We start from the raw sequence: 13752 nt of genomic DNA, 5'->3' as shown, positions 1-13752 counted from the left end.
TGATGGGATCCGTCGGCTATACGGTCAGCTTCCAGCCGGTGTAAGGAAACGGTAGGCACCGGACAAATTGCGAAGAAGAGAAGTAATCGGGGATTCGCGGCGACCCGCGATGCCTACGCTGCGGGACAGCACGATGTCCCATCCTGGCGACAGTGCTCACCAAGTCCGCGTGAAAGCCTTCTACCAGGGGTAGGTGCTCGATCCGGCGTCCGGAACCGGTGTTTTTAAGCAGGCTGTACTTTTCTGTCGGGCGCAGGAGAACTTTGCCTGGAGGGGCTGAGAGCCCCCGAGATGCCGTGTTGCGGCATCCCCCGCGGCGCGACAAAAACAATCCCGGCTACCGCCAACTTTTCCTGGTTGGGTTTCGAATAACTCACACTTTTATGATGGGATATAGATTTTCCTCTTTAGTGTGCTTGTTATGTAGTGCCGTAGGTGCGATCGGAGCCTCACCCTGCCTTTGCACACAGGAGAGGCCACTTGTAAGATCAAGTTCAAGTTTATTGTCATACATACTGGGGACAATGAGGCGCTTATGCGCGAGCCTCCCGCAGGCTGCCATTTAAGAGTAACTTAACAGAGGAATATCAGCAGCAGACAATAACGACGGCAGAAACAGGGTATCGGTTACCAGGGCACGGTACGTGTCCGGTGCAGGTTTGCTGTCTAAACACCAGGCTGACATTCAGGGCTGCCTGCGACTCTGCTCAGTTTAAGAAGCACGTGGCTAACTACGGAGCTGACAGCTTTAACTGTGTCTTTACAAACTATAGTTTACCTACACACACACAGTTCACACACACAGTTTGGCAAACTGCATGTCGTTGGAGTGTAACAGGGAACCTCGCAAACTCCATACACAGCGATCAGTGGTAGCATTTGAGCTTGCAGCCCTTGCAGCGAGAGGTGACAGAGCTAACCCATCCGGGCTGCTCCTGCTTCCCAGATTTGGGAATTCACTTTTGATCCAATTTACCATTTTTGTGGTTTGGATGTTCATGTTTTCTTGTTTGGACTTGCGTTATTGTCGAACCTGTTCTGAGCTCTATATGACTGTGAGACAATCGTACTGTGGTCTTTAAAATGCATTTTAAAAATTTGAAATATTCTCACAAACTTTTTAATAATGTCCTTACCCACTGCCAACATGCCAGTAGAATTTTAAAGTAATTTATGTTCATTAGGCTAGCTTTGAATAATAGACCTAAGTAGGCCTAAGTCAGATAATTTACAAACAACAATTTGGTAAAGAATCATTCATCTATGTACTGTATGTACTTCTGCTCCCAGAAGCACAACTGTGAAACACACTGTTAGCATCAGGTACCCAGGATCGATTTTGATATACTGTCTGTTAATATAGTTTATTTGTTGTAGAAGTAATTTAGGAATGTTTGCATCTGATATGTTTCAGCTCTTTAAATATTATTGAGCTGTGTGTGTGTGTATGTGTGCGCGCGTGTGCATGCATGCTTGCGTGCGAGCATGTGGGGATCGGTTGATCTTTGCCTCTTCACGGCGCCCCCCCGCAGGCAGAGGCCACCCCGCATGCCACCCGTTCTGGAATGTTCCTCCGGGTGAGGCCTTTCCAGCGTCCGTGATGCCTCATTCACAGCTGAAGCAAAATGCAAATCCCCGCTGTGGTCGGGCTCGGGAGCCTTTTCCCACGTGACGCTCCGCCTCGCGCTGCCTGTACTTGCCGGCACCGATGCTGGTGCCCCGCCCTTCCCGCACTCCCGGGAGCTCGGGTTCCCTTGTGACATGTTGCTTCATCACGTTTTGCTGCGACGTGAGGAGCGATGACAGCCAGTCTCTCTCGCTCTCTCTCTCTTCCCATCCCCATCCCTCCCTCTCCACCTCTGTCTGCTAATTGGTCACCCTCTCACCGTTGTGACTTTGTTGTCTAACCAGAATACATTGCGGCTCCCCACCCACCCAGGCACTTGCAGCGTCACCTTCTACAGAGCCAAACACCTGTTGCTACAAATTTAGGAATAGCACCTTGTTTGGCAGATTGTACACCCTGGCAGCGGGGTGAGGGGGGGGCGATTCAGGGGCAGAGTGTGAGTCATCATGGGGCAGATGGATGATCGACTTTGTGCAGCTTTGGGGGGGTGCAGGCGAGACTTGAACGGCATTTCATTAAGAGCTGCGCTTTGGAACAGCGGCTGGCAGTAAAATGCCCAGCTGGGCCACACTGTCACTGCTGCTTTTTCTCTGGGTGTCTGAAGTAAAATGTGTGTTTCCAGTTTGAAGTTCACTGCTCATAATAATCCACACATCTACGGGTAATTGGTGGGTTGGGAACCTACCATGTACCGGGCTGCCACACAGCTTCATTATTAGGCTTTGTGTTTGTCATGTGAAAACAATCCCACCGTTGTTGTCCCCATTCAGCCACGTCTGGCCCCATTCTTGCTTGGCTCGGGACTCGAGAAATCAGCAGGAGCCACTATCTGGCATTTCGGAAGAGCGCCCCCCAGTGGGCCACTGGCATCAGTTGTAATCCGGAGCCAGCTGGTGGCTTGGCGGCCGTCTCCCGTGACGACAGGGACCTGACCCCGGCAGATGGCACGCGCCCGGGGCAGGCCGGCTGACTCGAGTCCCGAAGCCGCACGCGCTGGTTCTTTTATACGGCTGGGCTGGCGGATTGACCCCAGTGATGGCACATTCCAGAACAATGCCGGGGGAGCTATCACAAAAGCTCAGGGTTAAAATGCCTTCAGAAATGTGTCAACCTGCAGGCCCCGCCCCCAACAGATGACCTTGTTACTCAACCCATGGCTGCTGGTAAAGATGGTTACCCTATCAGAAATCAGAGTGCGGATAAATAAGCAAGACGGCTGGTGACCAGAGAGCTGGTTCTGAGTGATTTCACTCTGCTCTGGCCTGCCATACCTGGGGGTAAGGCTAACCGACCCCTACATGTGCTTGCTTCGACTTGCAGGTAGGGGGCGTCCTGGTTAAGGACTCCCACTAGGTTGTTAACGGCATCTGAAGCTGAGTCACAGTTTTAAGCCCTGTGTGGCTCTGAACTGTATCCGGGGAGCCACTTCCAGAGGTGCACATCCAGCTGGGTAGGTGTTTAATGGCCTGTGAGCCGCTTCGGGTAAAAACAATCTGACGTGGAGACCTTTTAGCCTCAGCTGAGGATGTCTTTCTGGTAGGCCAAGCAACATCCCCTTCCAGAAGATTCTTAAAACGTAATGTTTGCTATTTTGCACCAATTGTTGAGAGTTAGAATTGCACCTCCACTCTCAGGGGTGCAGAGAAGCAAGCTGTGATGTGCCTCTCCCTCCCCAGAGACATCATGATCACGCAACTGGAGCCGTCCATCTCCTACGAGGGCCTGCAGGACCGAATGCGTGAGATGTGCTCCATGGAGAGTGAGCAGCCCTTCACCATGAAGTGGATTGATGAGGAGGGTGAGGAAGGTGCAATGTGCCTGTGGAACAGCAGGGGGTGCTGTGTCCTGAAAAGCAGAAAGCGGCAGTCGATCTGATGGTGTCGCTTGTGTATGTTGCAGGAGACCCCTGCACTGTCTCCTCCCAGATGGAGCTGGAGGAGGCGCTGCGGCTCTACGAGCTTAACAAGGACTCTGAGCTCACAGTCCACGGTGAGAACCCCCCCCCCCCCCTCCCCGCCACTGGGACACAGGACTAGCACAGGGGGAGTGACTTTGCTTTATATTGTTAAACTACATTGCTACATTTTGCTGTTACATTGTTGCATTAGGGCTGGTTTATACTCAATGCTCACAACGCATTTGTGTACGCATCGTGGTCACAATGCATTTTCCGTGTTGATTCCATGCAGCACAGAGGCTACAATGGGATCTTGACTCGGCTGGGCTGATACCTAACAGATGAAATTTAACATAAATGTAAGCTAATCCATGCAGGGAGCAGAAATATGAAGTACTGATATTTTATGGGTTCCACTGAAATAAAGGTAGCTGATTTTGAGAAAGACCTCTGTGTGTATGTTGATGCTTCCATGTCCCACTCTCGCCAGTGTGGGGAAGCAATTAAAAATGCCAATAGGATGTTGGGTTACATCTCTAGGTGTGTGGAGTTTAAGGCAAAGGAGGTGATGCTATGATTCCTTGGTAAGACCCCAACTAGAATATTGTGTGCAGGTTTGGTCACCATACCTTAAAAAGGACATTGCTGCCTTGGAAAGGGTTCAACGTAGGGCTACGAGAATGATTCCTGGTCTTAGAGGAATGTCTTATAAGGAGAGGTTAGCTGAGCTGAATCTGTTTAGCCTCGAGCAAAGGAGACTAAGGGGGGACATGATCCAGGTATATAAGATTCTAACAGGTCTGGATGATGTTCAGCCAAATGGCTACTTCAATATTAGTTTAAATACTAGAACTTGTGGCCATTAGCGGGAGTGGAAGTGGAAATTAGCGGGAGAACATTTTAAAATGAATTTGAGAAAGCACTTCTTTACACAGCGTGTAGTTAGAGTATGGAGTAGGCTTTCTGTTAGTGTAGTACAAGGTAAAACCTTGGGTTCCTTTAAATCAGAGCTAGATAAGATTTTAACAACTCTGACTATTAGTTAAGTTCTCCCCAAATGAGCTTGATGGGCCGAATGGCCTCCTCTCATTTGTAAATATCTTATGTTCTTATGTTCCTATGCGTTGTCCGTGCACCTATGCAAGGAGTTAACCCTAGATGTACGCAACTTGCACTACCATAGAAAATCTTGGGGACAGTATGGTCACCTTTTCTTGCAGGAATATGTGTTTATATATGGTACAGTTAGTATAAAAGTAGGATCTGATTATTTTTTAAGAATGAGTGGCTGGAAGATATTCAAAACTGAATATTTTCAGATGCAAGAGAAAAAATATTCTGAGCACTATTGTGTGAATCTGTGTACAGCATTTTCAATACAGTTCAGTTATTTAGAAATCTAGGTGATAAAATTTGGCAAAATCGGGGAGGGGGGGAGGGTTATTTTTGCTAGAATACTTATATTGATATAGGAAACAAAACTTTTTTTATTTTTAACGTTAGTTAAAATTTTACTGGCACTTCTTTTACATGAGTGCTGCATGCGTTCTCTGAGCCAATCATAATCATTTTCATCCTTCAGCCATTTAAATCACTCAGATGTGTTTGTGAGAAATTGATTTATTTTGAATTTATTTTTGCTTTACAAATATTGCAAATCTATCACATTTTTTCCCAATATCATGCAGCCATAATACTAAGTATGAAATACTAACTGCTATGAGATATCTAACAACAAATAATGCAACATTGAACATGAGGTAGTAAAGCAATACATGACAGAGTCATACATACGACGTGGAGCAGTGGTTAGAATATAAAGAATGCTGTAGCAGTATTATAAAATTAGCAACTTGCAGTGGAGGCAGAGAATGTACAACATTTCATGCCACAACCTCATACAAACAAGTGAGACCAGAAGCGAAGGAGCCAGCCTCAATGGTTTTCTCGCACTGCCCCCTGGTCGACATAACTTTTAATCCTCCAGACTGACATAAACTACATGTGCAAGTATGAGTGGCAACATTGCTTGCGTAGCGACAGCACACATAAATGCACACGTTTCATACTAGAGTATAAACCGGCCCTTACTCCACTTCATTCTACTGGTATATTATTACATTACTGTGTTGCATTTTGCTGTTGCATTTTGTTGTTATATTGTTATATTACTTTGCTGTATTACGGTGTTACATCGCTACATTACTCTGTGTACATTACGCTGTTACATTACACTATATTACATTGTCACGTTACTTTCACATCACTGTAGAACTGATTGATTTCTCTGACACTGTCATCCTGTGACTTGTTGCCTTGCTGCCTGATTGTACCACTGGCTGTGTCCCCGCAGTCTTCCCCTGTGTCCCTGAGAAGCCAGGCATGCCGTGCCCAGGAGAGGACAGTGAGTACCCTCATAAACTCGGCTCCTCCTTTAAACGTAGGAAGCAGGGAGTCTGAAGGGTTAAACTGCCCATGGCCGCCGCCCGCTAGGTGCCATCAAGTCGACTGTTTTGGTTCCTGGCGTTTGTTTAGTCTTGTTCTTTCACGTCCATTTGCCGCTGGGGAGGTGGGGAAGGATATTCTGTTGATGCCTCCATCTTTGTGATTCCCTCAGTAAGGTGCATATTGGATGTGTGTGTGTGTGTATGTGTGTGTATATGTGTGTGTTCTGCATATGTGTGTGTATACAGGTATGTGTGTGCTCTGCATATGTGTGTGTGTGTTCTATGGTTTAATAATTATTACATTGTGGGGACCAGGTTTCCCTTTAGTGTGATAAAAACTTACAACTTTTTAGCTTGTGGGGACATTGTTTCTGTCCCTACAAGAAATACAGTCAAAAAACTACGAATGCCAAATGTATTTTGTTTAGTTACTTATGGTTAAGCTTGGGCTGGGTAGGGGTTAATGTTGTTATAGCTGGGATTAGGGTTTTCCCCCATAGAAATGATTGGAGAATCCCCATAAAGATATTAATACTGGACTTTGTGTGTGTGTGTGTGTGTGTGCGTGTGCGTCAGGTGTTCTGATGTGTGGCCGCGTCTGAGGAAATCTCTTAATCTCTGTCCCTCTCTCTCTTTCTCCCCATTTCCCAGAGTCCATTTACCGGCGTGGAGCCAGACGCTGGAGGAAGCTGTACTGTGCCAATGGACATACCTTCCAGGCCAAAAGATTTAACAGGGTATTCTGGTCTCCGGTGTTCCACGTGACATGGGGGGTCTGTTGAGGAGTCTGGAGCCTTCATACACACCCTAGGCTGGATTTGGTCACCTCAGCTTTGATCCAGGGGTTTCCAGCAGTAAAGAGCCTAATTTACTTGATTTTATTTGATTTTAGAAGGCTAATTCGTTAGCTTGCTGACTCCTCCTGGCTGTGTCTGTCTCTGTACTCTGATTGGTCTTAATGCTGACTCCTCCATTACGTTTCTCTTTTTATACTTCCTGATTGGTCAACATGCTAACTCCTCCCAGCTGTGTGTCTCTCTCTACTCCCTGATTGGTTGGCATGCTGACTTTTCCCTACTGTTGCTCTCTGTATTCTTTGATTGGTCAACATGCTGACTCCTTCCTGCTGTGTGTCTCTCTTTGTGCAGAGGGCCCACTGCGCCATCTGCACGGACCGTATATGGGGCCTTGGTCGACAGGGTTACAAGTGTGTCACGTGCAAGCTGCTGGTGCACAAGCGCTGCCACAAGCTGGTCACAGTCGAGTGCGGTCGACTGATGGTCCGGGTGAGTTTGTGTGCCAGAGAGAATTGTTGCTTCATGTTTGTGAAAATGGACAGTGTCTTTTACAATCTGTGAGGACTGTGAAAGGGATTGTGCTTTCGTTTTATGTCTTAGGATCCAGTCATTGGTCCATTGGAACCCGCACCCTTATCATCTGAGCAGCTTGAGCCAGGTACTCCATGTGTGTGTTTGTGTGTGAGAGAGAGAGACAGAGAAAGAGGGTCACAATGTGGTCAGAGGTCAAGCCTGTGTTCCTGGTCACTGATTGGGTGCTGTGTGTAGAGTTTGTCTTGATACCATAGTGATCGTAACCAAACCCCCGCCCCCCTCTGTGTCTCCCTGCAGGCCCTCTGCTGAAGTCATCCAGTGAGAGTCTGAATCCCCCAGAGGACAAGGAGGTGAGTGGATTCCTCCTTCTCTCCTGAGACACCTCGCTTGCTCTGCCATAACCAGATTGGCTCTTCGCTCAAGCCAAGGACACCGACTGGCCAGCTAAAGATGGCCATGCCCTTCCCTGAGATAGGGAACAGAAAGGTGATCAGGAGTCCCAGTGTTCCTTAGCTGCCTATCTGTCGTTGCCTCTCCAGGCGGCGGGTAGCAGCCGGGACATCAGGAAGGCACCCTCTAGCCTGGGGCTGGCACATTTCGACCTGCTGCGTGTTATCGGGCGCGGGAGCTATGCCAAGGTGCTGCTGGTGAAGCTGAAAAGGACAGAGCGCATCTACGCCATGAAGGTGGTGAAGAAGGAGCTGGTCAACGACGACGAGGCAAGAAGCTCCAATGTCACTGACTCTTAGCTTCAGACCATACAGCCAATCACCTCTCATAGCTTCAAATCACACAGCCAATCACCTCTCACAGCTTCAAATCACACAGCCAATCACCTCTCACAGCTTCAAATCACACAGCCAATCACCTCTCACAGCTGTGCTTTCTCTCACGGCTTCCACATTTCCCTCTCCCTCCCCTCCCTCTCTCACACACCTGCTCATCCAGAAACGTTTTACACCCAGAAACGGCACTTGTGGCCGGCTGGTGACTGAGTGCCGTGTTTCTGTGATGACTCCCCCAAACACAGGACATCGACTGGGTTCAGACGGAGAAGCACGTCTTCGAGCAGGCCTCCAACCACCCCTTCCTGGTGGGGCTGCACTCCTGCTTCCAGACTGAGAGCAGGTATGTATGTGTACACTGTCCCTGGGATGTCTGTGCTGGCAGCTCTGTCATTCTGTTATAGACACGCAGACGAAGTCACATGCCGGCTCCGTGCTCCCTAACCACCTGTGACTGTCACCCAGGCTCTTCTTCGTCATTGAGTACGTGAACGGTGGAGATCTGATGTTCCACATGCAGCGTCAGAGGAAACTCCCCGAGGAGCATGCCAGGTGAGAGCTCTGTGGGCCGGTACAGGTCATTCCTGATGTGTACAGTACCTGGATTGGGTATGGCTGATCCCTGATGTGTACGGTCCCTGGATCAGGTACAACTCATCCCACATGATGGATTGAGCATGGCCGATCCAAGATGCTTATGGTACCTGGATCAGGTACGGGTTGTCCCAGATGTATATTGTACCTGGATAGGGTACAGCCGATCCCAGATGCATTAGGTGCCTGGATTGGGTACTATGAATGCAGTCGTAGATCAGGTAAGGCTGTTCCTGGATTTGTGCATTACTTCGATTGGGTACTAGTTGTCCCAGATATGTACAGTACCTGGATCAGGTATGGTGGTTAATCCCAGATGCGCACGGCACCTGGATCGGGTATGGCAAATCCTGGATGCATACAGTCCCTGGATTGGGTATGGGATGTGTCTCTAACGCCAGGTCCTGCCTCATGGTCAGGTTCTACTCAGCAGAAATCAGCCTGGCGCTGAACTATCTGCACGAGAGAGGGATCATCTACAGGGACCTGAAGCTTGACAATGTTTTGCTGGATTCTGAAGGACACATCAAACTCACAGACTACGGCATGTGCAAGGTAATGGGTGGGGGGCTGGTCTGCCACCTACAAGTGAGTCTGTGTCTGTCTCTCAGCATTAACACTGACCACTGCTGTGCTTCAGGAGGGGCTACGTCCTGGTGACACCACCAGCACGTTCTGTGGGACCCCCAATTACATTGCGCCAGAGATCCTGAGGGGGGAGGACTACAGTAGGTGGCATGACACGTGTGTCCATGTGTGTGTTTTGTGTGTGTGTACATGTGTGTCTGTGTGAGTACATGTGTGTCCATGTGTTTGTGTACTAATGTGAGCATTTCCACACCATTAAGATCAATTTAAGAACATTGAACCAGTTTGTTGCTTTTGGACTGGTCGATTCCTGCCACAGCAAGGCTGTTTTCATGGCTACACGCGTGTCTCCCTGTGCGTGTACTGCAGGCTTCAGTGTGGACTGGTGGGCGCTGGGTGTGCTCATGTTCGAGATGATGGCAGGACGGTCCCCCTTCGACATTGTTGGCAGCTCCGACAACCCGGACCAGAACACAGAGGACTACCTCTTCCAGGGTGGGGACCACGGTCGGCTGGGAGGCTGACACTGCGAGGCCCCCTGCAAGTCACACTCACCCCCATCTCTGTGTTCCCACCAGTCATCCTGGAGAAGCAGATCCGGATCCCCAGGTCATTGTCGGTCAAGGCTGCCAGTGTCTTAAAGGGCTTCCTGAACAAGGTGACAAGCTGACCTGGATCAGTTCCCAAGCGCTTAACTTTAATGATAATATTGATGATGATCGAATTCAACAGATACTGTTGTCCGAGATCAGTAGCAGTTGTAGCAGGTTAGTGATGATCTCTCTCCACTCTCCCTGTCTCTGTATCCACCCCCCCCCATCCCTGCCCTCCACCCCCAGGACCCCAAAGAGCGCCTTGGCTGTCATCCTCAAACTGGCTTTGCTGACATCATGGGTCACCCCTTCTTCCGCAATGTGGACTGGGATCTAGTGAGTGCCTCAAGCCATGGGGGTCAGATTCTACTTCTACACTTTTTCCCCAAGGCTGACAGCTCCCTGCCTGTGTGCACCCGTCTGCCTATAGGGGCACCGCATCAAAATCCTAATAAAAGATTAGACTGCCAGACTCTGGGCCTGAGGTCTGTAATGTAATGAGTGTGACACTAGAGGGTGTAATAGCTAGCGTACCAACCTCAAATGCACGAGACCTAAGATAACTACTCATAATAACACAGTCACTGCAGACCTAGGTGTTTTGCTGGTGAACAAAAAACCGAGTCTCCTGAACTTGCTATGTCTCTGGGCTGACCTCTAGATGGGCCAGAAGCAGGTGATGCCACCGTTTAAGCCTAACATCTCCGGGGAGTTTGGCCTGGACAACTTTGACACGCAGTTCACCAACGAGCCCATTCAGCTCACACCGGATGATGAGTATGTGACCCCTGACCCCTTGCCCTAACGACTGCCCAAAGTCGTCCTTCATCACTGACCCACTCCCTTCTTGGCTCTTTTTTCAGTGACACGCTCAGGAAAATCGACCAATCAGAGTTTGAGGGCTTCGAGTACATCAACCCTCTGCTGATGTCAGCTGAGGAGTGTGTCTGATTGGATGGCTGGCTGGTGGGGGCTGGACAGAGGCCGAAGGATATAGTGACCAGTGAGCTACTCCTCCAGACCCATCTCTGTCTCCACATCCACACAAACGGCCTTACCCTTCCGAGGAAAAACGGCCAAACTGATCATGTGATCTCCACTGAGGCATCCGTAACCATGTCTACTTTGCTGTAATTTATGTCAGGGAATTCAGGGTAATCAGACCTACTCAGGGTGGACGTGTGACTGCACAAAGGGGAAGGTGTGTGTGTGGCACATTTATTCCCTGTGGGGGGTTCAGGGTGCCTGTCAGGGAGTTACTGCATCTGAATTTGCTAGCCAGGCTCTGTTTTCTAAGGACAAAGAGACTTGTTGCATTGAGCCTGGGCTGGATTAATGTAATGATATTACAGTTTGAGCCAATGGCGGTGGGGAGGCTGCAGAGACCCAATAGGCTCCGAGCTTCTGAGCACTGCCATAATGTGTATATACGTCTCACCTAGGAAACACAGGTAGTTGGACTCTCCCTTTGCAGTGGACCAAAAGGCATTATCTCATGTAAAAAAAAGGCAAAATATTTGGTCAATGAGCACTTCATGCAACAGGATGTAATGTATCGTCACTCTTTAATTCATGCTGTATATTTAATCTTTGTACTTTTCATATTTAAGGTACTCTTCTGTTAATGTTTTATTTTCCTTTACATGTACGGTTACCTGGCAACACTGAGGATTTTAAAAGTAACATCCTCCAAATTATAGGAGAATCTGTCTCCCCACCGCCCACCCCCCTTTGTGTCTGAGTAATGTGATTCTCAGGGCAGAGATGGGGTGGGAGGGTTACATAAGCAGGGCTTTTGGGTGGTTTATCTGGTCTAGCCGCCCTGTAAATGCATTACTGAGCAAAGCTTACACGTTCATACCAGTTAAAGGGAAAGATGTTTAATGGTTTCTCCAGTAATCTCCGTTAAAAAGACAGATATTTCCTTAGCTACAAGAAACAAATGCTCTTACACTGTTTTTGCTGCGCTCAACCATGGTAGCATGCTAATAACTCACCGCAGACGGCCATTTGCATCTGCCAATTTGTACACTGCACGGTGCTTTTAAATAAAGCCGGATCATGTTTTCCTCGCGTTTCATCATGTTGTGCTTATCATGTCTGTATCACTGATCCCTATCACTTAAGGGAGTGGGACGGGTCCCCGGTGGGCCCAGGACAGCATCTTGCTGGGAAGGCTGCGTGTTCTAGCATTTCCTCGAAGCGGCAAGGCCGCTGAATCATGCGCGGGGTACTTCACAGCTTCCCTTTTTAATGGTAAACGCGCCAGATGCGGGACAGACGTGTGTGAGTAACCGTAACAGAGCTTATCCATCGGCCGAGGGGGCTTTCCCTGGCATCTCTCCCACTCCAGTGCCAATAAAAGTCCCTCCTCTACAGGCATGGTGACGAAAGCGTACACACTCCAGTAATCTATTCATAAGAATTGAGTAATCTAAAAATACCCCTTGACAAGCGTCTGGAGCCGTATCACTTACTGTCTCCCCAGTAATGCTGCGCGATCCCCGCGGTTAAGAGCAGATGCGTTTCAACATTGTCTGCGGTCATTGTACCGGTGTTATGCCGAAAAAGGCATCCCTGCCATAGAATGCATGCCTGTCTCTAAATGACCGATTGGTCGCTGATCTGAAACGAGTTGAGCTTCTTTGTCGAGTTAGGCTACCGTAGTGCTAATCGATAGTCATAACCCTAATCCCCAAAAAACCCGTAAAACCCTAACAGTAACCCCCAAAACACCCCTAAAACCGTAACCCCCAAAAACCCCCTAAAAGCTCAACTCGTCAGAACACCGGCATGCATTCTACTCTAGGGATGCGTTTTTCGGCATAACACCTGTTATACCGTCTGGATCCGCTTCCCAGAGGCGGGAGAGGTGGTGAAAGACAAATCAAATGCAATTAAGGCCCATGTTTCGCTCTTGTGACTGTAAACCTGTGCATGTCTATTGAATGATTAATATTCCCAAGTTTTCAGTATATTACACAGACGTCCGTCACTCGGAACTGTTTGTTTCTTCCCCGGTCCCTGACTCACGCACCCCCTCTGCGCGCTCCTCTGTCGGCCTCTTGGCCAGTTTCTGAATCACGCAAACTTCAGTCAGCAAAATTAACGCTGGCCTTCTTCCGAAGCCAACGGGGTGCAAGCTGGGGCTTGGAGGTGAATCACAGGCGGCACATTAAAGGCTTGTGTTTGTCTGGCTGGGTCGGTAATTACACAGTGCGGTTCGATCGCGGTTAATGAACCCACTTCTAGGAAGTGACTGTTCCGTCACGTCTGCTGCTCCGGATCAAGGTGTGCTTCACTGTCTGTCATAAGAAGCGCTGGAAAAACAATAGATACTGGAAAGATTAACGACCACAGCGATTTACTTGGACACGTATTTAGTGGCATGAACTTGGAATGTCTCGTTTTTATTTTTACTTTATTTTATGCATTTGGCGTCTGAAAGCAAGCAAACGATTTCTTGTTTGTATTTCACTGTCATTGTCATTTAAAACCGCATCAGATCTTTATCAAACACGCTGTATACTAACGTTAACGTTCCCTGATGCACCGCCCACAGGCCAAGGCTATTTTACGCAAATTTTGTTTTAAATAATTTAATGTCGCAGTACATTTTAATTTGGCTAAGCGTTTCTTCATCGTAATACTTATAATATCTTTAAAATATTTAAGAACGTGATAACAGCTCGCAGAGCTCACGATAGTTGGTTTGCTATACTATATATTTCATGGTTTTAAAGTGCTCCTATTCATTTTCAGGGTTTGGCTTCTTAAAATCCGTATGCTAGTGCGTATATATACAATATTATATATTTACATATAACGCTTCATTTTAATTTATATCTCAGTTTTGGGGAATATGTCAGGTCGTTCCTGTTAATCTACAA

General features: G+C 48.2%; 1 protein-coding gene across 5 annotated transcripts in view; it reads left to right on the top strand.

Annotated features, from left to right (window-relative positions):
• Positions 1–11942, top strand: part of LOC111853452 (protein kinase C iota type-like) — a 30968-nt gene extending 19026 nt beyond the window's left edge. For 3 of the 5 annotated variants that reach the window (XM_023830356.2, XM_023830355.2, XM_023830354.2), the window contains exons 2-18: positions 3304–3425; positions 3527–3616; positions 5878–5928; positions 6623–6708; positions 7120–7257; positions 7369–7426; positions 7600–7652; positions 7842–8021; positions 8333–8430; positions 8553–8639; positions 9101–9236; positions 9322–9409; positions 9639–9764; positions 9848–9927; positions 10109–10198; positions 10524–10639; positions 10726–11942. In XM_023830356.2, coding sequence (XP_023686124.1) covers positions 3311–3425; positions 3527–3616; positions 5878–5928; positions 6623–6708; positions 7120–7257; positions 7369–7426; positions 7600–7652; positions 7842–8021; positions 8333–8430; positions 8553–8639; positions 9101–9236; positions 9322–9409; positions 9639–9764; positions 9848–9927; positions 10109–10198; positions 10524–10639; positions 10726–10813 — 1680 coding nt within the window. In that variant the 5' untranslated portion in view covers positions 3304–3310 and the 3' untranslated portion in view covers positions 10814–11942. Of the gene's footprint in view, positions 1–48; positions 190–2519; positions 3078–3303; positions 3426–3526; positions 3617–5877; positions 5929–6622; positions 6709–7119; positions 7258–7368; positions 7427–7599; positions 7653–7841; positions 8022–8332; positions 8431–8552; positions 8640–9100; positions 9237–9321; positions 9410–9638; positions 9765–9847; positions 9928–10108; positions 10199–10523; positions 10640–10725 lie in introns of those variants that run through there. The other 2 variants (XM_023830352.2, XM_072711451.1) reach the window with 2 other exon arrangements.
• The last annotated feature ends 1810 nt before the right edge of the window (positions 11943–13752 follow it).

The sequence above is a fragment of the Paramormyrops kingsleyae genome, chromosome 4 (assembly GCF_048594095.1).
Source record: "Paramormyrops kingsleyae isolate MSU_618 chromosome 4, PKINGS_0.4, whole genome shotgun sequence".
Lineage (NCBI taxonomy): Eukaryota > Metazoa > Chordata > Actinopteri > Osteoglossiformes > Mormyridae > Paramormyrops > Paramormyrops kingsleyae.
The sequence above is the reverse complement of the archived record's forward strand: the minus strand, read 5'-3'. Positions and strand labels throughout refer to the sequence as shown.